At 40.5% G+C, this 25228-nt stretch overlaps 2 protein-coding genes across 14 annotated transcripts in view; one reads left to right on the forward strand and one right to left on the reverse strand.

Moving 5' to 3' along the window:
- Positions 1 to 970: 970 nt before the first annotated feature.
- On the forward strand, positions 971 to 15854 carry GRSF1 (G-rich RNA sequence binding factor 1). Of its 2 annotated transcripts, none has more exons than XM_080641789.1 (10): positions 971 to 1404; positions 4469 to 4625; positions 5661 to 5816; positions 6204 to 6347; positions 6889 to 7024; positions 8794 to 8975; positions 10279 to 10400; positions 11550 to 11685; positions 12042 to 12117; positions 14504 to 15854. In XM_080641789.1, exons 1-9 carry the CDS (start codon positions 1051 to 1053, stop codon positions 12089 to 12091), a joined length of 1437 nt encoding a protein of 478 aa, XP_080497915.1. In that variant the 5' UTR covers positions 971 to 1050; the 3' UTR covers positions 12092 to 12117; positions 14504 to 15854. The 2 variants fall into 2 exon arrangements, with proteins under 2 accessions (XP_080497915.1, XP_080497914.1); XM_080641788.1 differs by lacking the exon at positions 971 to 1404 and adding an exon at positions 1449 to 1687.
- A 6911-nt stretch (positions 15855 to 22765) lies between these two features.
- The window catches only part of RUFY3 (RUN and FYVE domain containing 3), an 85387-nt gene continuing 82924 nt past the window's right edge, over positions 22766 to 25228 (reverse strand). For 11 of the 12 annotated variants that reach the window (XR_013960150.1, XR_013960151.1, XM_080660617.1 and 8 more), the window contains one exon: positions 22766 to 24171. Coding sequence is in view for 9 of the 12 variants with exons in the window: in XM_080660617.1 (XP_080516743.1) it covers positions 24028 to 24171 (144 nt within the window). In the remaining 3 variants the exon portion in view is untranslated. The remainder of the gene's footprint in view (positions 24172 to 25228) is intronic. The other variant, XR_013960152.1, reaches the window with a different exon arrangement.

Below are 25228 nucleotides of genomic sequence, written 5' to 3' on the forward strand. Positions count from 1 at the left end.
TTCAGATCCAGAGCCAAGTGATCAGATTTTTCCCCCTGTTATTGCTTTTTTATATTTTGGTGTGAAAAGGTTTTTTTTTGGGGGGGAATACCCAGCTTTTCTTTCCCTAAAAGCAGGCCATCATTTAAACACAATAATCTTGAATACTTCAAAACAATTAATCTGAATATCTGTTTGTTTGTTTTTAAGTCCTTATCAGTCTAAGATGAATACTGAAAGGCTGATTTATTGACATGACCCAGCAAAGAAAAAAATGTTTGGGGGGATAGATGAAGCAATATTTTAAAAATGTTGATATTTTCTGAAATTCGGTAACTTCATTGTACTTTTGAGATTTTCTACAATAAAAAAGTTCAAAATTTTAGCTTCTTTCTGTTTTTTTTGTTTGTTTGTTTGTTTGTTTTTACCCTCAGAACTCCCTTTTGCCTGTTAACCTGAGCTGGCTCCTGGCCACAGGAGGAAAACTGCACAACCAATTCTTTTGCGAACTTCTGCCTGTTCACTTGTGAATACACTAATTCATTAAGGGAGGCGTTATCTTTGTTATATGCATGTATAGTCAGCATGTAAGTAACGATCTCATTTTACAAGAAAGTTGGCCTTCCGCAGATATCTCAAGTGTGGGGGCTACTAAACCTCCTGCATTTCCCCAACATTTTTTATAAGCAGAGTATCACAATTCCTTCCAGAAACAGCCTTGTGCCCTTCACGTCACGCGTTCGGAGGAGACAGTACCGGGTGTCCGTGGACCCGCGTTCACGTCTGGACTCAGAACTGGAGAGCCCTCGCCTGGCCCACTTGGGATTCAGCCCCACCGGGTAGACGAGCGAGTGGCTGGGCCTGGGCCACGCCGCTACCCAGTCCCCGGCCGCCGGCAGCCCCGCCCCGAGGGCGGAGACGGGGCGGAGCAGCGCGCTCTCCTCCGCCTCGCCGCTGCCCGGAGCCGGCGGCGCATGTGCCCCGTGCCCCTCCCCGGCCCTGGATTCCACTTCCCCTCCGCTCGCGCTGCAGCCGCAGCCGCCTCCAGGCCCTGCGCCGCCTCCGGAGTCCATGGCCGGGACGCGCTGGGTGCTCGGGGCGCTGCTCCGGGGCTGCGGCTGCAACTGCAGCAGCTGCCGGCGCACCGGCGCCGCCTGCCTGCCCTTCTACTCGGCCGCCGGCTCCTTCCCTTCGGGCGTCTCGGGCCGGCGCCGCCTGCTGCTGCTGCTCGGGGCCGCCGCGGCCGCCGCCTCTCAGACGCGCGGCCTCCAGACCGGGCCTGCTCCCGCCGGGAGGCTGGCGGGGCCTCCCCCCGTGGCCACCTCCGCCGCCGCCGCGGCCGCCGCCTCCTATCCGGCCCTGCGCGCCCCGCTGCTGCCGCAGTCGCTGGCGGCGGCCGCGGGCCCGGCGCGGGGCTACAGCCAGGTGCGTGGGCGCCGCGAGGGGCGCGCGCGAGACCCTTCCCCGTCCCCTCCCCGGCCGCGCGCCCGCGTCCCCGCGACCTCCGCGTGCGCGGCCCGGGACCCGCGGCGCTCGCCGCCCCCGCCCCCACCCCGGCCGCCCCGTCCTCCGATTGGGCCCCGGAACAAGGGACGCTCTCCCGGGCCTCGGGTTTTCTCCCTGTTTTGTTCTCCTGAGCCTCTGGTCGGTGGGGCAGTGTAAGTGTGGCTGGGGGTGAAGGTTGAGGCCTGTTTCCTGCCGGCCCATGGTAGGTTTGGGGGGCTGCTGACGCCCCCACCCCGCGTCCCCGTCGCCCTCCGCCGGCTGGTTGTGAGTTGTGGGGGGCCCGGCTCCGCGGAGGGTGGGAGTCTCCGCGCAGCCCGTGCGCTAGGCCTGGGCGGACCGGGGCGCCTCGCGGCCCGCTGCTGGGAAGGTCCACGCGCCACGGCTGCGTGGGCTGGGCTCGTGGGGGAAGGAGGCTCGTCCCCAGCCTCCCTCTGTAGTGTCCCCGGGAAAGGCGGGCTGCCCCAGGCCACTGAAGGTCACCTCTGCTCCTCCACCTCCTCTGACAGAAGGTCCTTCAGGACCCAGGTCGCTGCCGACAGGGCAGTTTGGAGACTGATATTGGGGGAGGGGGCCGAGAAGAGGGGACGTCTAGGACCGGAGGCCACGATTTGGGCATCTAGGAATGGGCCTACACTGTTTTCTTTTTAAAAGTCAGTGTGTGCTTTGAGAACTCAGATTGCACATATTTTGTGCCTTGTAGGAAGCTTTCTTTCTGCTTGTTACGTGGCATCTGGGAAATGTCACCACACTTTTGGAGTATCCAGCTCCTGCTGCGTCGGGTCCTATTTGTCTTAATTCAGTTAGTGCTTCTCCTCGAACTCAGGGAAACCGGGAGGCTTATCAGCATGGCTGCTGTCTGCCAGGGGCTGAGCTAATTGACTTGAATCCTGGCCCAATACTTTCTGCTGCTCTTTTCTGTATAATCTTGTGATCTTACGGAATTCTGGGAAACTGGGGAATGCTACCTTTATTAAAACACACACTATCTCTAATAAGCCTTTGTGAGCTGGCTACTCTTTTTTTTTTTCTATAATGATATCTGTTGAGCCTCTACTAGTGTGATACACTGCTTACATTTGTCATTGACTTCTTAAAATTATATGTAAGTCTTCAGGAAAATGATGGGAACGTACAAAGGAGTGAAGCGTCTCTCTCTTTAGCCCAGTAGAGTGCAAGTCACTTGAGTTGTTTACCCACTTTAATTGTAGTGCTGGTTGCATTCTTGACCTCTGCTAACGGTACATTATCCCTGAGTCCATAAAATTAGACACGCATCTTCATGGAACCCGTGTGAGTACAAAGGAATCTCTTTCCTCAGCCCAGTAAAGTGCAAATCTTAAAAACTTGAGTTGTCTTCCCTATTACAGTTATGGTGCTTGTTGGAATCTTGCTAAATTTCAACTTTTGCAGTTTTGTAAAATGGAGTCCTTTTTTTAAAAAAAATTGTATTGGGGTGACACTGGTTAACAAAATTACACAGGCTTTCAGGCACACAATTCTATAACTGTTCATCACCCCAAGTCAAGTCTCTGTCCATCACCATTTATCCTCCCATACCGTCTTCCACCCCCTGCCCCCTGTGTAAAAATGCAGTAGCGGTTTTTACATATTTCTCAGGCTCCTGTTAGCTCACACAACAGCTATTGCCTTTGATGATCTTTTCCTTATTCAGTTGGTCTGGCACACCAGTTGACAGATTAATCTTTCCAAGCATCCTGCTGTCTTGTTGACTTACCCACTCCTAAATGTCTTTTATTAACCCCCCTTTGCCTACCAGGTTAAGGAGACACACTCAAGTCCTTCTGCTAAATGGTGCCAAGTTCCTTTTGCCAGCTCATCTTCCTTGGCCCATAATTGGACCCTACGGTTTAGTCAAATGGGATTATTGCTGTTTTGCAAATGGGCTCTAGTTCATATTGCTTCCTCCCCTCACATCTGAAACTGGAACGCCCTTTCCTTTATATCTGTCAGAAGTCTGTCCTTCAAGGTCCATCTCATGGCTTCTTCTGTTAGTGCTCTGTTTTGAATTCTTATGATGTATATTACAGCATTAAAGCATCTCATCTTGTATGCTTGTCTTAGTGTAGATGGTAAACTTGTTTTTTTTTTTTTTTTTGGTTAATCTTCACCCACGGATATTTTTTCCATTTCTTTTTAGAGAGAATGGAAGGGAGGGAGGGAGGAAGGTAGACAGAGAGAGAGGGAGAGAGAAAGAGAGACATCGATGTGAGAGACACATCAATTGGTTGCCTCCCACTCAAGCCCTGACCAGGGCCGGGGATTGAGCCTACAACCCAGGTATGTGCCCTTGACTGGGAATCAAACCTGAGACCTTTCAGTGCGCAGGCCATGCTCTAACCACTGAGCAACAACCGGCCAGGGTGTAGATGGTAAACTTTTTTTTTCTTTATTAAGGTATTACATATGCGTCCTTATCTCCCCATTGCCCCCCCCCCCCCACACACACTCATGCCCTCACCCCCCTTGGTGTCTGTGTCCATTGGTTAGGCTTATATGCATGCATACAAGTCCTTTGGTTGATCTCTCCCCCTTGCTCCCACACTCCCTTACCTTCCCTCTGCTTCCCTCTGAAGTTTGACGGATGGTAAACTTTTTGAGATGAGGGCATAAATATCGTTCACGGTGAGTAGTAGGCAATCACATATTTGTCAAATTGAAAGGACCCCTCTAGTTCTACCTTAACAAAAACACTACTAGGTGCAATTTGGGACTGAAGAATTTCAAAACAAGGCCGGAATAAAATTTGTGTCCTGCCAAGCCATTAGGATATATACCTGCTTGCTACTTTTAGGATGTTCAATTTAAGCCAAAACAGGATGAGTTAGGTTGGTGAATCTTACTTCTTGCCTCTGAAATAGTATCTGTCCCCTAAAAATAACATCAAGAGCACTAGTTTCTAGAAGTAAACATTTTCTAAGTAAGTTGTCAAAGAAATCTTATATTTCTTCATTTCTCTTGGAAGGAGTCTAAAGCTACCTACCTGGAAGACCTTCCACCTCCCCCTGAGTATGAATTGCCTCCATCCAAGTTAGGAGAGGAAGTGGATGATGTTTATCTGATTCGAGCTCAAGGATTACCATGGTCGTGCACTGTCGAAGATGTGCTTAGCTTTTTTTCAGGTAATGTTTTAAATGTGTAATTTTGTCTGAGCAAAAGATAGTCCCACAAAATCCAAGTTAAACTATGCCATAAACATCTTATTTGATGGTTGAGAATTGTCTCAACTGGTGCATACCAAGTGACACTATGTGTGCTATTTGTTTATATACCAGGTTTAAAGACTGAATGCAACAAAAAATTTAATGTTAAAACAACAAAAAGTTAAATGCTAGGACTAAGATTTAATACATAAAACCAGTTTTCTCTGAAGTTTTGATATGCACAGATCAAAAAGCCAAACGTGTTAGTGGAAATATGTTAGCGGGAACATGGGTTGAGTAGCTCTTTATGCAAAACATACATTTAAAATACATGATCACTTAGTATCAAGTGGCATAGTTTCCTTAATATGTTTGGAGGGTTACATATCTGTGGCTAGTTTTTTTATTTCTATATCTGACTGATTCTTAATTTTCCTTTTAAGAGAGTTTTAGAAGATGCTACCTTAAATGTTGTAAAAATAATGTAACCTATACCAAGTACCTTAATATGTATAGCATTGTGTGGTCAAGCATTGTATAAAGTCATTTATATCTTCCACTTGCTCCCATTATAAGAAGTATGCAATAGGGAATGTCTTTTCATAGTAATAAAAAAGAAGAAAAGTTAAATTATGGTAGCAAAATTATTCTTACAGGAGATATTTTAGAGTTTTTCTGGTTGTGATTGTAACAAAAGAAGACACTTACGCATAAACATAACCATAGAAGCATTGAGAAGGACATAATACATTTTTTTGTTGATCCTAGTTTAAATTGCCATTTAATGACCAGGAGACCATAAACTTATGTATGTGGTAAAGTTTGCTTATCTTTTTCACGTGGAACTTTTTAGAGATTACCACCTCATTGGCATTTGGACAGCTTCAGTGATGGGGGCTTGTGTTAGGAATATGGCAGGCATTTTGGTTCTTGTTTTGGTGTTGGTAGATTGCATTCTAGTGGCTCGTATAATTGATTTCTGGTTTTAATTGATTTTTATTCACATTCTTTTAGACTGCAGAATCCGTAATGGTGAGAATGGAATACACTTCCTGTTAAATAGAGATGGCAAACGAAGAGGTGATGCCTTGATTGAAATGGAGTCAGAGCAGGATGTGCAGAAAGCCTTAGAAAAGCACCGCTTGTACATGGGGCAGCGGTATGTGGAAGGTACGTGAAGTCACCTTGTGGCTTTTCAGGATCATTACATAAGACTTTGTACTCTCCAAGGCAGTCTCATTTGATCCTGAGCAATAGTGAAGTAGTTAGATATTATGAATATACCCTTTTTCAGGGTACAAAAATGAAGCGCAGAGATCATCTCTGTTTCTTATCTATAAAATGAAGATGTTGACCAAGTTTATCTCACAAATTGTGATGTTTAAATGAATGACGCCTGGCACATATAAATAGTCAATAAATGTCATGTTATTTTCTCCAGAGAAGTACATAAAGATTAAAAAAATACTAGTTTTAAAATTCTTGATACATTTTTTTAAAAAGGCGTATTCCTTTGTTATGTAAATTTGATATGTCTTTTGTGCATTTGCTTTGTAGTATATGAGATAAACAATGAAGATGTGGATGCCTTAATGAAGAGCCTGCAGGTTAAATCTTCCCCTGTGGTAAATGATGGTGTGGTTCGCTTGAGAGGACTTCCTTACAGTTGCAATGAGAAAGACATTATAGACTTCTTTGCAGGTGCTTTTCAGTTTTATCATGTTTGGAGCCTCATATGCCCTCCCCCTCCCCGCATTGTCTCCTTTTCCTAGGTAACTGCATGCAGTTATATTAGGTTCTTTAGGGGAGAACTCTTCATTCGGATTTCCAGTATTTATGAATTACATAAGTGTTTCTCATAACAGTGTCCATATTAAGGCTAACAATTCATATGAATTAGAATTCATAGCTGTAAGATATGCATTGTTACATTAGTAGTGATGTTAGTCTAAATCTCTATTTCTCCTATTACATAATGGCAGAAAAAGATAGGAAGAGAATTGTGTTTTACATGAACTGCTTGGACCCTAAACATTCTGGAAATACAGATGTGTAGGTGTTACTAGTTTTTGGCTGCATAATAATTTTCTTTCAATTAGCTATCTTAGTTTTGGGACTGGCAAAATGGATCTCAAATTTTACTAATAAAGTAAAAAAATTAGTATGTGAATGAATGAGTTAATTTTAAGTATAAAAAGTTCCTGTTAGCACTAATTTGTGATAATTTCTTTTGGTGTCCTAGGACTGAATATAGTAGACATTACTTTTGTGATGGACTATAGAGGGAGAAGAAAGACAGGAGAAGCCTATGTGCAGTTTGAAGAACCAGAAATGGCCAACCAAGCCCTATTGAAACACAGGGAAGAAATTGGTAACCGGTGAGTAAGGTAGATACTAGTGACGCAGGAGTATCATACATTGGGTCATTTTGAGGAATGCACTGTAATATGAATGTCAGGTGATCTAAACAGAAAAGTAGAGGGAGTAGTATGATGAGCTTTCAAATGCCTTTCATTTAGATTAACAAGTCATTGACGTGGTAATTTGCTGTATCTGTTATTTCAGTATGCATCTATAAAATATAGTTTTTTGCCTTGGCTGGGTGACTCGGTTGGAATATCCTTCCGTGCACCAGAAGATCTCGGGTTCGATTCCCAGTGGTTATGGGTTCCATCCCTGGTCGGGCACGTGTGAGAGGCAACTGATAGATGCATCTCTCTCTCTCTCTCTCTCTCTCTCTCTCTCTCTCTCTCCCCCCCTTTCTAAAATCAATTAAAAAAATACTTTTCTTACATGACCCCAATATTATCACATCTAACAAAATTACCAACAACTTATCTAATGTGGATCCATAATCACATTATCTTAATTATACCTAATATATCATTACAATTGTTTTTTTTTTGGCACCAAAATCTAGACATGACCCACACTGTATTTGACTATTATGTCTGCAGTTCTTAAAGTAGAGCAAATCCCCTTCTTTATTTTTTTATTCCCTCTCCCTTTATAAATGTCATTGACTTTTGAAGAAATTGGGACAGATGTCCTGTACAGTGTCTCATGTCCTATTTTTATCTTATTGCATCCTCATGGTGTCATTTAACTTGTTCCTTTGTATCCTGTATTACTCCTGGAAACTGGAAGCGAGAGCTAAAGTCTTGAATTGGTTCAAGTTAACATTTTGATGTGGATACTCTGTAGATGATTCTGTAGACTATATCACATCACCTTAGGATGCACAGAGTGATGGGTGGCTTCTTTTATGTTTTAACTTTAATTTTGGAGGAGTACTCAAAAAAGCCAATCCAAAGCCATTGTATTTCAGAATTACTTATATAATTGGTTCAAAGGTCTTTATTAAATTTGTTTCAAGTGAAAAAAGTATGCAAAGCAACATCCCTCCCCTTTTTCTTTCAGCACTCTTCATATTATAATGTATCTTGGAACACACCAAAGTTATTTTATGTGGGAATGTTAAGGCAATGTAGAACTCTTAATAAATTAAGAAATGGTGCCCACCTAATCTTTATAGGTCTTTATATAAAATGATTTTTACACTTCAAGCTTAATAACCTGATTTGGAAAAGCAGTGTTGAGAAAAAGAAAATTAGATCCAGAAGCTTAGATGTAATAGAGTCTCACTGCCAAGCAGATCAGAATTGACATTTAAATGTTCATGAATTCTCATTAAATAAACTCTTAATGAAGTTCTGAAGGAAGTTAGCTCCTCATATACTGTGACTTAATCTCTTACACGAATATGATTAATTTTCACAGAATTGAATTTTAAAGCTTCCATAGATTGTTAACCACCTGTGGAAAACAAAACTCTTCTTACCAGATCAATTCTTTGCATACACACGATTAACTATAGCATAGTTGTTCTCGTGAAGCAGAACAGGGTAAAAATGTTGTTCAAATGTATATGAAGAAAACTCACCTTGGGGAGGATTAAATCAGTGATCTGTTCTGTTAAGAGTACTTTTACATGGGCTAATAATCTCTGTTCTTACTATCACCTGTTATCTTTGGACACTTGTGTTTCATAAGCTATTGGAAATACTATATATGCATGTTTTATTTTAAATGAGTTCATTGTAAAATTGCTTTGCACCATTTGTGATGTTCTCTTGCTTTGACATAGATATATAGAGATATTTCCAAGCAGAAGGAATGAAGTTCGAACACATATTGGTTCTCATAAGGGAAAGAAAATGGCATCTCCTACAGCTAAGTATATAACTGAGCCAGATGTGGTCTTTGAAGAACAGGAAGTAAATGAGGATATTCGACCTATGACAGCTTATGAAAGTGAGAAAGAAATTGGTAAGGATCTGCCTCTTGTTGAGACTCATTGGGTCTATCTTGTATGTCTTGATATTTGTTAAAAAAATATATATATATATATATTTACAATTTGTATGAAATTTAAGACTATTGGAGAAGGGAATTGAATTAAAGATTTAATATGTCTTTGAGTGTAGTATGTGCTTTGAATATATGCAGAAAGCCTTAATTATTTCATAGGTTTTTAAAATTTAATAACTTTTGTAGATCCTACATCAGATAAGCTGGTGGCACAAATAAAACCAGGAAGTTAAATGTCAATATTTAAAACTAAGGTGGGAAAAGATATAGGTAGAAAGCAGGAATGTTGACTGAAGTAAGGAGTTTTGTTTGCCTCTGTATTTAATTATTTCTTTTATTCCTAACCCAAAGCAACATTTGAAATCTTTGAAGTTTGCTAAATCCTTTTTAAACTGGTGCCCTGGGATTATCCTGTTACCATATTTATTTAATTTTCAGTGCTTATAACCCAGAAAATTACTTTTTCCTTGATTTTTTTCATTAATAATCATTTTTCCCCACTCTCTCTTATTATAGAAAGACTAGAGGCCTAGAATTCGTGCACCAGTGGGGTCCTTCGGCCTGGCCTGTGGGATGGGGCCAAAACCAGCTCTCTGACATCCCCTGAGGGGTCCCGGGTTGTGAGAGGGCACAGGCCAGGCCGAGGGACCCCACTGGTGCACAATCGGGGCTGGGGAGGGACATGGGAGGTTAGCCAGCCAGGGAGGGACCGTGGGAGGGCTCCAGAGCCTGTCTGGTCCATCTCGCTCAGTCCCAATCGGCCAGACCCCAGCAGCAAGCTAACCTACTGGTCAGAGCGTCTGCCCCCTGGAGGTCAGTGCATGTCATAGTGAGCGGTTGATCAGTCTTAGCATATCGTTAGCATATTACACTTTGATTGGTTGAACGACCGACCTGTCGACCGCACATTTAGCATATTAGGCTTTTATTATATAAGATGTTCTTTTGGAATCTGGTCATGGATTGAGGCACTAAATTTTTAAGCGAAGCGAAGTTTATTACATCAAGAGTAGAGCTTTGGGCAGGCGAAAAGGGTCCCAAAAAGGGTTGCCCTTGGCACTAAATTCTTATGGGTGTTCAGGTGTTATTTGTAAGAAGGCAGAAATTTCAGATCATTTTGGCTTTCAAAATTGAAGTCCTTCTTCCTTACTGGTTCAAGAGGCATTAAGGATTTTGACATAAATGTCATACCTAATTGTAATCTGTTAATGACTCTTGAAGCTTTTATGCTCTTGACGGTGCTTTTTGTTCCACTTTTCAGAATTGCCTAAGGAGATGTCAGAAAAGCTTCCGGAGCCTGGTGATTTTGGAACTACATCTTCACTACATTTTGTTCATATGAGAGGATTGCCTTTCCAAGCCAATGCCCAAGACATTATAAACGTGTGTGGCAGTAAGATATCTAATCTCAGTGGGTTAGAGTAAAAGTTTTAAAATGGAGCTTCTATTAATTTCAGGAAGGTAGAGAAGAAGATACAGTATTTCTGGAGTATCTTTGGACAGTACGATTTACCTCTCCATAGTTGTGGAGGCTTGTTTTATTCTCTGAACCTGAGAAGTATGGGTTTTATTGCATTTTAGGTGACATGTATAGTGGATGAGAGGATTTTTTTGATGCACAATAGTATGATGTGGGTTTAGTATTCAAAGAAAGTGGATTTCCTCTAAATTGGTTCAACCTCTTCAGTTTTGAGTTTAGTGAGCTGAGACCCAGAGGAAGTGGCCACAGAGCAGTTAGGTCCTAGACAAGAATTCAGTACTCCTAAGTGCTTGGAGCTTTCGTTAGACCATGTAGCCATGTGGCGTTATGATTCCCTAACTTTTTTGAGGAAAAAATTTTAAGGATATTTTTATTTCATGATAGGTACTGTATAAAATGGAAAGCTAAAACAACAAAGTACTTACTGACTTCATGAACTTGAGGGCATAAACTTAAGATAGATTCAAACCTAGAGTTTTCAGTTAGTGAGCCTTAGAGTTGTCTTTATTATTTCAAGAAGCCTGATAGGTATCAAATTGTCACCTAAATGAAGGTTGCAGTCTCATTAAGGCATTACATTTTGTTGCTTTGGTTTGGAATGACAATTGTTCAGTGTGGTAGCTCTGTTATGTAGTGTTGATAAATGGCTATCAGGTACATGCCTGATGAAAAAATGGTAAAATTGAATTATTAAGAAATAAAGTATATGTGGTAGTATATACAGATAGTCCTTAGAAGTGGAAGGATGTGTGTGGGAGGAATAATAAAAGTGGTCTTTGTTGGTATAAAAAGCACATCGAGAACCATTTGTTGCATGGTATTGTATTTATAGTATAAGTTGTCTGTGACCAGATATTTGAAATGAACTTGGAGTTCTAAGAAGATCAGAAAAGCCAGAAGGGATGGTAGAAGATATTTCCTAAAAAAAAATAAAAAAAAAAAATTGAAGTGTATGAATCAAAGCCTGAAAGGAAAATGCAGAACTACTAGACTTCTAGAAATTGGACCTAGTACCATTATGTTCCTTTTGGCTTCATTTGTTTGTTGTTTAGTTTTTTGCTCCACTGAAGCCTGTTAGAATCACCATGGAATACAGTTCCAGTGGGAAGGCCACTGGAGAAGCTGATGTGCACTTCGATACCCATGAGGATGCTGTTGCAGCTATGCTCAAGGATCGGTCCCATGTTCGTAAGTACTGCCATGGTTTTCATAGTCATTTTCATACATGTCTGCTTACAAATGCCTTTTTATGTTTTGGATTTTTCCTAGAATATTTCCTTGGAAAAATTGTACTCTGCCATTACCACTAAATTAAATGTAAAAAGGATGAGACATACTGTAATGAAAAGCATTTTTTTTCTGCTAATGATCCTTCATATTCCTATCCAAAGTTAATTAGGATTTAATTTGGTTTTATATTTTAGTTTAAGAAAGCGAATGGACAAAGGGTTTGAGTTTCTGTCTGAACTATGAGAAAAAAGGCTATATGATATTATTTCTGCCTTTTCAGCTTTTTGAAATGAATCTCTTTTTGTCATTCTCAGAGCATAGGTATATTGAATTGTTCCTGAATTCATGTCCAAAGGGAAAATAAGACTTCCAGGGACTCCAGATAATAAGGTAAACTCAAGAGGTCCAATTGTGGAAACTGTTTTCAATTGATAAATTAATCATTAACTTATTAATTTGTAATATGGTGGAAACTGTTCTCTTTAATAAAGATGAAACTGATCATGATAATTGAAGCATCACTGTAAGGAGTGGAATTCTCCTGGGAAACAGAATTTATTATGATTGTACTAAAGGCCCAGTGCATGAATTTGTGCACGGGTAGGGTCCCTCAGCCTGGCCGGCGATAGGGGCCAATTGGGGCTGCGGGAGGTTGGGTGGGGGGGGAGGGCCCACGGGAGGTTGGCCGGCCTGAGCCGGGGAGGGACCACAGGAGGTTGGCCGGAGGCCCTTATTGGGGTCATTGGGGCCAGCCAGTTGGCGGGGGAGGGACTGTGGGAGGTTGGCCAGCCAGGGGTAGGGGCCGCGGGAGGTTGGCTGTGGGAGCACACTGGCCACCAGGGGGGGCAGCTCCTGCGTCTGCCCCCTGGTGGTCAGTGTGTGTCATAGCGACTGGTTGTTCGGTCGCTTAGGCTTTTGTATATATAGACTGGAGGCCCAGTGCATGGATTTGTGCACCGGTGGGGTCCCTTGGCCTGGCCTACATTCTCTCGCAATCTGGGACCCCTTGGGGGATGTTGGCGAAACTGTTTCATCCTGATCCCCATAGGCCCAATCCAGATAGGGGGGAGCCTTATCCCCACAGGCCAGATCCCCACCAGCCAGATCCAGACGGGGTGGGGGGTGGGGGGCTCGATTCAGACAGGAGGGAGCCCGATCCCTGCAGGCCCAATCCAGACAGGAGGGAGCCCAATCCTGTGCGTTGAGCATCTGACCCCTGGTGATCAGTGCGCGTCATAGCGACCGGTCGCATGGTTGAATGGTTGCTTAGGCTTTTATATGTATAGATAGTGGCTTTGAGTATTTTCCCCATATATAGGATTTTTGCATTTTTTCTCAACATTCATCATTCTGTGAGCTGAAAAATAATTTTTCACCTTTAATAGCTATAAATCATAATACACTGGCAATGTGCTTGCATTTGTTTTTCTTTCTATAAAAACTTTGAGCACATTTCCTCATTTCTAAGATATTTTTAAAATGTTTAAAGTGATACATTTGAAACCAGAGTATACCAGTGATATGTACACTTAATGTACCACTGTTTCTTTTCCTAAAGTGATGTTATGAAAATGGTTGTACTAGGAAGTTTATGATTTCATAGGGTTAACTTACATGTGACAAATCTAAATATGTCTTGATGTCTTTTCTCTTGACTAAATGTTATATGGTATTTTTCTTTTTTCCCCCCTATAAAGTCTTTTTATACATATATATATACACACACACACGCGCACACACACACATATACGCACACACACACACACACACACACACGCACGCACGCACACACACACATCATCCTATATAATAAAACCCTAATATGCAAATCGATGGAATGACCAGTCGCTATGACATGCACTGACCATCAGGGGGCAGATGCTCAGCGCAGGAGCTTTCCCCTGGTCAGTGTGCTCCCACAGGGGGAGCGCCGCTTAGCCAGAAGCTGGGCTCTTGGCTGGTGAGCGCAGCAGCGGTGGCGGGAGCCTCTCCCATCTCTGCAGCAGCGCTAAGGGTCCCTGAGGGGTCCCAGACTGTGAGAGGGTGCAGGCTGGGCTGAGGGACCCCCGCCCCAGTGCACGAATGTCGTGCACCGGGCCTCTAGTATTTATATAAAATCTTTATATATATATTTTAATCCTCACCCAAGGATATGTTTTTATTGATTTGAGAGAGAGAGAGAGAGAGAGAGAGAGAGAGAGAGAGAGAGAGAGAGAGAGAGAACATCAGTATGAGAAATATTGATTGGTTGCTTCCCTTAAGTTCCCCGACCCAGGATTGAACCCGCAACCTAGGTATGTGCCTGACTGGGACTCAAACCTGTCACCTTTTGGTGTACAAGATGATGCTCCAACCAACTGAGCCTCACTGACCAGGGCAAATCTTTTAATATATTTCATTGTAATCATTTTTCTACATGTAGTGGTAGATACTCAATGAGATTTTGAAAACACCTGGGACATTTCTTTATAATAGTTGTCATGGGCTGTTTTTGGATGTAAAATACCACAATCTCCTGATACTATGTATTTACATTAGCTAAAATCTGTGTAAAATATATTCTGTGCTCCACTTTAAAAGGCTCCCTATCTTCATACCAGGCTATAAATACTGATGCCTAACTAATTTTTTTATCTCAACTTAATTGATTTTTCAGATAGGTTGCATGAAATTGGAAAGAAAAAATTACTGAATTGGTTATTTTAAATGATATGGGAACATGTTCAACCCTTTTTCGTTTATAGTAAATGTGCTGTACCTTTTGTTTTATTTTCAGGATGAAGCAAGAAGCATTTCATTTGCACTTCTTTCTTGGATATGGGATATACAGTTCCAGTGTTTTAGCAGCAGTTGTTAGAGAAAGGATATGGGGGTTTTGGGTTAATTGCTTAAGAAAAATTCCGTAGTGGACTGTTTAGAAAGAAAAAGGGAAGATTCAGTTTGGAATTAAATAAAACACAAATTTAAGTTTTGTTTAAACTGTCCATGATAGGATCTGATTTACAAATCTGGTCTTTATTTTATGATTAAATAATTTGTTTTCATAGAGATTATGTTATCCAATATAAAGACTGCATATTTTTATTCAGCACTGTCCTTTAAAATCTTCCTCCCATTTTAAAAATGATTTTTTTGAGAGCTCTGATATAAACTTCCTATGGAATAAAATGCTGATTTATTTTAACCAAATACTCACCAAAGCAAAGAAAGGTTTCAGACCTTTGAATCATTATGGTTTGGTAGAGTAGTTATAATTTTAGGTGTATTGATGGCTTAAGGGGTAGGAATGTAAAAAAAAAAAAAAAAAAAAAAGATTTGAGACAAAAAAATAAATACCATTGGTTAGTATAATGGACAACTATTTGGCAGTGTCACATCTTTAGAAATGTTTGGCCTTTCTAAGCTTGTGCTGCTGGCATTTAACATAGTGCCTGTGTGCTTTAGGAGGGAATTCTAGTCTCAACTTAAATGTTGTCTGAACACATCCCCATTCCCTGACCCCCTTTTTTGGTTTTGGGTAAACATTAGGGGTGTTAGTCTCAAAACTGTGAAGTGACATCTCAAAACAGTCCCTAAGGACCTAATGGCTTCACTTGAATTTAAACCAGCTTTAGATAGGAAAAAACCTAAGTCCCTTCATTTGCTTTTTCAGTGGGGTAGCACATCCCATATTTTAGAACAAGTAGGGGTGCCTTGCTTAAATAAAAATAGCATTTAATGTATAATTGTGTGAAGGGTTTATGGATAAAGCTGTACTTCTGTCACATTGTGGCAGTACATTCTGCTTTCATATTAAATAGCTTGTTATTTAAATATTGGATCAAAATGGCTGGCTTGAAAATGTAGTCATTAATAAACTAATTTTATGTGCACCTGTGTAGGAGAATCAAAGTCCTGTATACTTTCTTTGCCTTGTTCCTGTTCTCAGGGTCACTACTGCTATGTAGTTACCAAGAGATGCAATTCTAGATCTTAAAATCGAATTAGTCCAGATTTCTGAGAGGTGATATTTGGAAGAGAGATTATGTCTTCTCTCACTCAGTACATAACCATCTTTGATTACCAGCTTAGATACAAAATCACTGTACTGTAAATAGTTAATAAATGAAAGCTTGGTTCAGGCAGATTACCTAAGAGTATTTATTTTGGAGTGTGTGGATAAACCAAATATATTTTTATTACATCAAGTCCTGGTATATTATTATAAGGAAACATGATTAACTTTCAGTTGTGTTTGTCATCCAATAAGAACATGACTTACCCAGTTTAACAGCTTCAGCATTACTACTTAGATGGAAATACGTTTTCATATATGTGTACTGAGCTGTGCAAACTGGTGTCTGTAGCTGTATGATCTGCTAGAACGTGATCTTTTCTCTCTCCCTTTAGCGGTAGGCATCCAATTTGCTGTGGAAAAAATCTGTAGGGTCTTTTGGGATTGGGGGTGGTGAAGAATTAATTCATTTGCAAGTACTTTATTTTGGAGCTAATGAATTTCATTTGCATATCTCTGGGAAAAGAATGAGAGCAAAAGCCTTAAAGTGTTGTGTGGTGTGGGTAAGCTGGAAAGGGTGTATCTTCCTGCCACACTAGTGGCTGAGCTCTCAGTAAAAAGGTGGCCATTAATGGGAAGTCTTACGAATTCATGTATTTTTCCTAGCCTCCCTTTAGCAAGTTATTGCTCATAATTTAGGCTACTAAATGAATGCTTGCTGAGAAGGCAGGTGTAAAAAAGCATGTGTCAAAAAGCACATGATAGAATAAAAGTGATCTTTTATTTCTATCCAATCAAAAGACATATTTCTCTTTCCCAAAATTTGACAAAACTGGGTTATCAGTTGCTATTGAAATAAGTAATGACAGAGGTTTTCTCTTCTATTTATGTCTTTATAATCTTTATGGGAAAACTATAAAAATTGCCAGATTGGATATGGCCAGGTTACCCATATACTGCTTTAGTTAGCTACTTCTCAAGGAGCTGTAAGGGAGGACTCTGATAAGGAAGCTTATCAAAGTGTAGGTTTTTGTGTAGATACCAAGGAGGAAATTGCTAGATTGTTATCTGATCTGAGATACTCACTGATGCCAGAGAATGAAGCAGAACCCAGAGTATTTGTCCCTCTCTGCCTGGATGAAGGTGGCTTCTGCCAGGTAGGAGGAAGACTGAGTCAGCTATGGAGCGGAAGTCTCTGAAGCCTGGATATACCTGCAGAGTGGGGAGGAAGCAGCAGGAGAAAGCACTTCCATCCTCATGACATTTTGAGGCAAGGGCCCTGCTTATTAGTCAAATGCCCTATTGGCATCCTCTGCCCTAAACCATTCCTCAGCAGAATCTCATTTGGGGATTTTTCTCTGGGTTGCATCCTACTCATTTTACAATTTAAAACATTCTTTTGTTTTCATAGTTTCCCCTAAATCATGTGAAAGGGTTTATATTCAATTGGTAGGACACATTATAGAGCAGAATGGTATTTCAGCAGTAGAGGCAGGCCTAAGTTCCATTGTCTTTCAAAAATATTGCTCTAACGTGGTAGGAATGGACTTTTCCCTCCTGATTCAGCAGATTAGAAGATACTCTTTGAAGTTTGTACGAAGGGAATAAAGCTGCTATAAACAGTCATGTGTAGGTTTTTGTGTGTACATAGTATTTTAACTCACTTGGGTAAATGCCAGGGAGTGGGATTGCTGGATCACATGGTAAGACTTTAGTTTTAATAAGAAATGCTAAACTAGCTTCCAAGGCGGCTGGCAGTACCATTTTACATCCCTACCAGCAATGAGTACCATTTCCTGTAGCAACTCATCCTTGTCAGCATTTGGTGTTCTCAGTGTTTTGAATTTGAGCTATTGTAATAAGTGTGTAGTGGTATCTCCTTTTATTTTGTGATTCCATAGTGTCATAAGATGTTGAGAATCTTTTTATAGATTTGAATCTTCATATTGTCTTTAGTGAAGTGTCTGTTCAGATCTTTTGCCCAGTTTTTTAGTTGGGTGGTTTTCTTCATTTTAGGAAGGGGATATAAGAAGGTTTTATTTGGTGTTTAAACCTTGATGATATGAAAAATAAACAAGATAATTTTTTAAATTGTTTATATTTTATTTTTTGAAGGAAATAATATTCTAGAGATATGAAGGGGTGTACTTCCTCTGATCCTGTACTTCAGCCACTTATTCCCTTAGGCAGCCCTGTCATCACTTTCTAATGTAAACTTCCAGTGATACTTACTGTATAGATAAGCAAATATAATAAACATTTTCATCTTTTTTTTATTTTAAAGTTTTTTTTTATTGATTTCAGAGAGGAAGGGAGAGGGAGAGAGAGATAGACACATCAATGATGAGAGAGAATCATTGATTGGCTGCCTCCTGCACACCCTCTACTGGGGATCGAGCCCGCAACCAGAGCATGTGCCCTTGACTGGAATCGAACCCGGGACCTTCCAGTCCGCAGTCCAATACTCTACCCACTGAGCCAAACCAGCTAGGGCAACATTTTCATTTCTTTATAGCATACTATACATACTATTCTGAACCCTTTTCTCATTTAATATATCCTAAAGATCATTTGATGTCATTATTCAAAATCTTTCCTCTTTTTTTGATTTTAATTTTTTTATTTTTTATTAATCTTAGAGGCAAGGACAGAGAAAGAGAGAGACAGAGACAGAGACATTGGTCAGTTGCCTCCTGCACGCGCCCCAACCGAGAATCGAACATGCCACCTGGTGTACGGGATGAGGCTTTTACCGTCCAAGGCTTCCCTCATTTTTTAAAAGTGATTATACACTATGGATGTATGCAATTGAACCTGTCCCTTACTAATGAACATATAAATTGTTTCCAATCTTTTGCTATTATAATGCTGAAGTGAATTGCCTTGTATAAATTTGTCATTTTGTACATACATAAATTTCTCTCTGTAGGATAAATGGTCAGAATATGTGCACTTGTAATTTATATCAAATGAAATTTATATCTGTATATTTTTTCTTAGTTTGCACTAGCAGTGCAAGTGCCCATTTCCCCATAGCCTCACTGACAGTGTATTAGCAACTGTTCTTTGCCACTCTGAGAGGTTAAGCGCGCACACACTTGCGTGCACACATTTAGAGCTTTTGAATTTCCTTTTCTGTTCTCTTACAATCCTTAATACTAATCACCTTCATTAATTTTAAAGCAAATCCAAACCATAGTATCATTTGTGTGTATTTCAGTGTGCATCTCTTTCAATAGGACTTTAAAAATGCCATCATTCCTAAAAATACTAATTCTTTTTATCACCAAAAATATCTATTTGAAATGTCAGGATCTAAATAGTCCACACATTGCAGTTGGTTACTCTGCCTCTTTTCCCCCCTGTGAAATTTTTAAATATCAAATTTCAATCATACAATAAAGTGACATTTTTAAATATAAAATTTCAAGCATACAATAAAGGCAACTATAACATGCCTATACCTATCACCTCAATAAGGTCCGATTTTGCCGTACTTTATCATCTGTGCACCCATTGGTCTATTTTCTTTATGTCAAAGTTTGTAAATAACTATATTTGACTCTTAAGCTTTTGGGCATATAAAGTTTTTACTTGTAAAATTTACAGTGAAGTGAACAAATGTTAAGTGTACCACTTGATGAGTCTTGATGTACAACTTGTAACCCAAACCCCCAGCAAACTATGGAACGTTGTCATCACATCAGGAAGTTTCTGCACCTCTCCCATCTCCTCTCCCTGTTAGGATTTTCACCATGGATTAGTTTGGCCATTTTAGAGCTTCATAGAAATGGAATCCTATAGTATGTGTTTGTGTGTAAATTTCTCTTCAGCGTGTTTTTGAGATTCACCCATATGTTTCAGCTTGGTTTCTTTTCATTGCCGAGTAGTATTCTATTATACGAACATGCCACAGTTTAACTTTCCATGTGTTAGATGAACAACTGGTGGACAATGGGCTGTTTCCCATTTGGGCTATTATAAATAAAGTTGCTATGAACCTCTTGTGCAAGCCTTTTTGTGGACCTATGTTTTAATTTCTTTTGAGTAAGTACTTGGCAGAATATCCTGAGTTGTAAGATTGGTATATTTAAGTTTTACTAGAAATTGACATACCTCTTTCCAAAGTGGTCATCCTATTTTACATACCCACAAACAATGAGAGTTCCACTAGGTCTACAGCCTCACTATTTAATGGTGTCATCCTGTAATTTCAACCATTCTGTGTGTAGTGGTACCCCATTGTGGTTTCAATTTGTCTTCCTTGACAGTCGAGGAGAATTTTTTTTCATAAGCTTTTGGGCCATTCAAATTTCTTTAGTGAAGTTAAAGTGCTTGTTTCCTATTTTACTTTATATATTTACTATTCCATTTACTTTTTCCTTTATTTTTGAACAAGATAAGATTAACGTGTAGAAGTTTCCACAATCTGAATTTTGCTCATTGCTTTTCTGTGATTATTGACCACTTTTCTATTTGGTCTTTTTCTTAACTAGTTAGCAGAAGCCTGTTATTCTTGCAATGAACTAGTTTTAACACCCACCCTCCCCCCTCCCCACACACTTTGTCACTGTTTATTCTGGCAGGATATTTTTATGTGGTGGAATTCTTAAATTTCCCTTTTTATGGCTTCTAGGTTTTGTGTCAGAATTAGGACATCCCAGTGAGAGGATTTTGAAAGCACCTGGTGATAAGGCATGAAAGCCTGTAGCCAAGGCAGACTAGAATATGGAAGGATTCAGTGAAACAGGATCACCAAGGTACATTTAAGAATAAGCTTTTCAAGTGATCCAGACTAATTTGAATCCCACAGGTGAAACTGCACAAGTATATTCAAAAACTTGTCCCAAAACATACCTGGTTCTAATTGAAATACAAGAGGCTCACCACCTCTTTTTGCCATTTGACAATGACATTTGGAAATAAAGACCAAAAGCAAAAGAGAAACTAGTTATAATTTCTGATAGCTTGGCTGAAATTCCATTTATTTCTTGCCCCCTTAAGAAGGCAAATGAAATACAAGTGATAATATTGTGCTGATTTTTAACCTGCTCTAATTAATGAGTAAATTATTTGTGGTAAATGAGTATGAATGATAGTATTGTGCCAGAAAGCAGCACCCCACAATGGCAAGGCAATATTGCTGCTTGGAGACTCATAATTTTCCATCTCCCAGCCTCTTGGAGGCCTGAGTGATCTGTTTACCAAGATTAATTATTATTAACTCTTAGGAATGTGACATCCTCAGCCATGTTTACAACTGGTCAATGGTTCTTTTAACCAGTTTCATATATCAAGGTATTAGGTTGTCTTTAAAAAATATATATTTCTATTGATTTTTAGGGAGGAGAAAGGGAAACATTGATGTGACAGCAGGAAACAGATCAGCTACCTCCCCCACTGGGGATCGAGTTTGAAACCTGGGCATGTGCCCCAACCCATGTGTGCCTGACTGGAATTGAACCAGCAGTCTTTTGGTGCATGGGAAGACGGCCAACCAACTGAGCCACAGCAGCCAGGGCAACAGGCTGTCTTTGAGTAAAGTTTGTCATTCTCGGCATAGCAATTGTGATTGCCAGGTACTTGACTTCTGACTTGGTAGATTGACTGACCTGCTTACAAAATCAACTGTCCTGAGGAATCTATATATATAAAAGCCTAAGCAACTGGTTGACTGGCTGGCTGGTAGCTATGACATGCAATGACCACCAGGGGGCAGGAGCTGCTGAACAACAGCAACTTTGCAGAGTTGTCCTCTTGTGCACTCTGGGACCTCTTGGGGGATGTCAGACGGTCAGTTTTGGCCCGATCCCCCACAGGCCAGGCCGAGGGACCCCACCTGCTGGAGGGACCCCGCTCATTCCACAGACTCCCTTCGAGCCCTGGCGCCACCCCATGTGGGAGGTTGGCTGGGCCCATCTTGCTCAGTCCCGCCCTGCTGCCACCTTCTAATTTCCTTTCAGTGTGCACAAATCTGTGTACTGGGCCTCTAGTATTGAGAATAAAATGGAAGACTTCAATAACTGACAATCTCCAAGCAAATGTCTAAGAACTGTTAAGATGGGACCTGGAATAACATTTGGGGGTGGGGGAGAATATATTAAGTTACTTGAAAGATGTTTTACTAGAAAAGGATGGCCACTTACTTTTGAAGTATAGTTCTTAAAAAAGGGGTGGCATTTTCTGTTGAGCAAAGCTGAAATGAGGCTGTGATAGTGGCCCTGAGAGCTACCTGGAAATCACTAGGCCATACCTGGAGTCCTTTCATAAAATGAATTCATTTCTAGGCTCTCCGTTCTATTCCTTTGGTCTCTGTCTTTATCACAGTACCACTGTTTTGATCACTTTAGCTTTGTAATAAGTTTTCAAATCAGGAAATGTGAGACTTCGAACTTTGTTCTTTTTCAAGATCATTTTGGCTATTTGGATACCCCTTAAGATTCCGTATTAATTTTAGCATGGATGCTTCTATTTCCACCATTGCTACTATATTGGGATTTTTGGTAGAGATTACATTACAGACTCTACATGGCTTTGGGTAGTATTGACATCTTAAAGGATATCAAGTTTTCTAATTCATGAACATGGGGGGGGGTGGTCTTTCCATTTATTGGTATCATTAATTTCTTTTGGCAATGTTTTGTAGTTTTCAGTGTAAAAGTTGTTTGCCTCTTTGGTTAATTCCTGTTGATGCTGTTGGAAATGGTGGAAAGCACAAATTTTAAGGATGATAGGCTTAACATTAAGTCAAGGTTTTTATGACTTGGTCTCCTTGCTCTTGTGGGCTGCTGCACTAATAGATCTTTGGAGCTTAAAAAAAAAAAATCTCATGTCTAATTACTTATTACATCTTACAGTCTATGTACAGAGCTGCCTGTTTCCAATTTAATTGAAACTAATGATAAAATAACTTGTTAATTTAGGATAATTCCCCAAATTATCTGTGGCACCAATATCACTGCTGGCATATATGTAGGTAGCCAAAAATAAGAAGAATCACAAAAAAACCAAATATTTAAAGGTGAAAAAAGACAACAAGCTAGGCTAGATTTATTAGATTTTATTTTTCCTTAGTACTCTTAAAATTCAGCTTCAAATAACACACCAGACTTCTGAAATAACAACTCTTTCCCAGGCTGTAACCCTTTTTTAGGAGACAGAATTTATCAAATACAACTGTTCCAGGATGTTTCCACTGAGAATTCTAACCCAGTTACAATCTAGGGCCATGTAACATAATGAATATAGCACATACCATTTTTCCTTCCCTTGCTAAACATACTTCCCTCGCGCCCCCCGCCCCCCGCCCAAGCTTGTTACTGAAAGATGTTTGAGTATCATACTTTCCAAGAAACCTGTCTACCATTTCTAATTCTTGGCTCAGAATAAAGGATCCCTTGGTCAAGAAATAGTTTAATATTCTGAGCTCATTGTTCTCTGCCATGTACACAATTAAACTGTTTTACTTACCACCTGACTTAGATTTGCTTTCAATACTTCCTATTTGCAAAAGTTAAACCCCATCTTAAAAACTAACAATTTGCTTTACGACTTGGAGAGGGGAGACTGGGGAAGACAGGTGGCTTGTTTGTAGTTGGAGACTGAAAAGGGCAGGTCATTACTTCTGAAGTCATTACATGGAAAAACAGCAACTGTTCCTCCACCTTGTTCTGATATGAACATACCAGGACCAGAAAATTCTTGTCCTGAAACTATAATATATTACAATATTGCTTTAAGTACATTTAGAATTTATATTACTTTTTAATTTATTTTCCCTGAGCTTGTGTTCACAGTTTGGTAGAGATACTTTAAAGAGGTAGGTAGTGGGGTTGAAGAGGAAATAATGTTCATGTTTAGCAGCACCTGGGAAAATATGTAACATCTGTCATTTTGATCCTAGGTAACATTTATCTTTCCTCCTCAAATCTGCAAATGTAATAGAGGAAGATGATCATTTTTCTTTATATTTTTATCCGCTAAGGACCCTGTCCTATTATATCTACCAGTGTTATCACTATTCACTCAAATGAATAGCTCTTTCAAAGACATGCCGTCAAATAAACCCTTCAAAGTGGGGTTGTCTAGATTTAGAAGAGAGAAGTTCAACCGAGTAACTTTTATTTATACAGTCATTAGGGAAAACGAGCAAAAGTTCCAGCACCCCACCCACTGTCTTTTCTTCCTGGACCTGGTTTATTTAAACCATTTCTATCAATTCAAGATGACTGTAAGGCCTGGACTCTGGGGAATCCTGAAGTCTAACGCAGGTAGAGGCATGTGGGCCCAGGTCTTGGCCTCCAGCTTTATGCTGGGCTGGTGGAGTACTGTTTCATCAGCTGCTCGTGACAGGGATTGCAAACTCGCTCAGGCTTAATACTTGAAGGAAGAGGCAGTTCGTTTGTTGAACAGGCATCACAGAAGGTCCCTCTGCAGTTCTCACATACATTCTATAAGGAGAAGAGCAGGTTAGGTGGGGAAGAGAAGGGACAAGGAGGCATGGGATATAAAAGGCCAAATACCATCAACATTTAGTGTCTAATCAAGCATTGCCTGAACGTTTGCTATGCATGATCTCTGCCTACAGAGAAGCTTACAATCTAGTTTTTAGATTTTAAATGAAGAGGATTAAAAAGGACAGATAATACACACATTATCTTTAGGATACATACTTTCATTCGTTATATTCACTGTTAGGTAGGCTAATTCTAAAAAATTAGTTTGCAAACACCTAAGCATTCTCCAAGTAAGGCAGGCAGTGACTTCGCGATGGATTGGGTAGCAGCCCAAGATTAAAGCATGTGCTGGGCATGAACTGAAAGTATAATTCCTAATACACAGATGTGCTGAATGCTTTCCTGTGATGCTCTACAAGCAAATACTTTGGGATATCAGTGCAACTTCCCGCACCCTGTTTATAGGGACATTAGTCCCTTTATGAAGCACTCTGCATCTTCAGAGGCCGAGTGGCAGGACAGCAGGTGGGTCACCATGGCAGTGCCACTGATCAGGCTGTGGTAGGGTGGTGCACACAGCCCCAAAAGTCCCCATACAGAGACTGTGACAAATAATTTCCCCTACAAATAATGCTACTTTCTAACAACTCATCTCCCCGAGGGTGCAGTGGAGGTAGGGGGTCACTTCTATTTGAAAGCGGGGAGCAGTTTTCCTGGCACATTGAGTTATTTTGCATGGCTTAGAAGAGAGAAGCCAGAATTAGAAGAGCAGTTTCTTCTATATTTCTGTAATTTGTTAAAATTCAGCATAATGACAAATGGTGGCAGGCAGGTTGTATCCAGAAATTGGGCATGTTTTCTTATCTCTTCCAAGCACTTGTTTCTCACACTCCTTGTCCAGGACATTTCTTGTGACTCTACTATGAACAGGGCATGGTATTAGCTGCCGAAGGTCCTACTGTGAGCAAGGCACAGCTATGGCAGTCAAAGACACGCTTTCTGAATTTTTCTCCCTCTGACTACTTCAGTAGCATAACAAACAGGGAAGGTG

Source organism: Plecotus auritus, assembly GCF_963455305.1.
Source record: "Plecotus auritus genome assembly, chromosome: 1".
Taxonomy (NCBI): domain Eukaryota; kingdom Metazoa; phylum Chordata; class Mammalia; order Chiroptera; family Vespertilionidae; genus Plecotus; species Plecotus auritus.

What these genes read in the sequence shown, in the direction of transcription:
- GRSF1 (XM_080641789.1), top strand. Translation starts at nt 1,051, where the DNA reads ATGGCCGGGACGCGCTGGGTGCTCGGGGCGCTGCTCCGGGGCTGCGGC. An exon ending in CATTATAGACTTCTTTGCAG is followed by an intron (nt 6,348 to 6,888) that starts GTGCTTTTCAGT and finishes TTGGTGTCCTAG; the next exon opens with GACTGAATATAGTAGACATT. An exon ending in AGGGAAGAAATTGGTAACCG is followed by an intron (nt 7,025 to 8,793) that starts GTGAGTAAGGTA and finishes GCTTTGACATAG; the next exon opens with ATATATAGAGATATTTCCAA.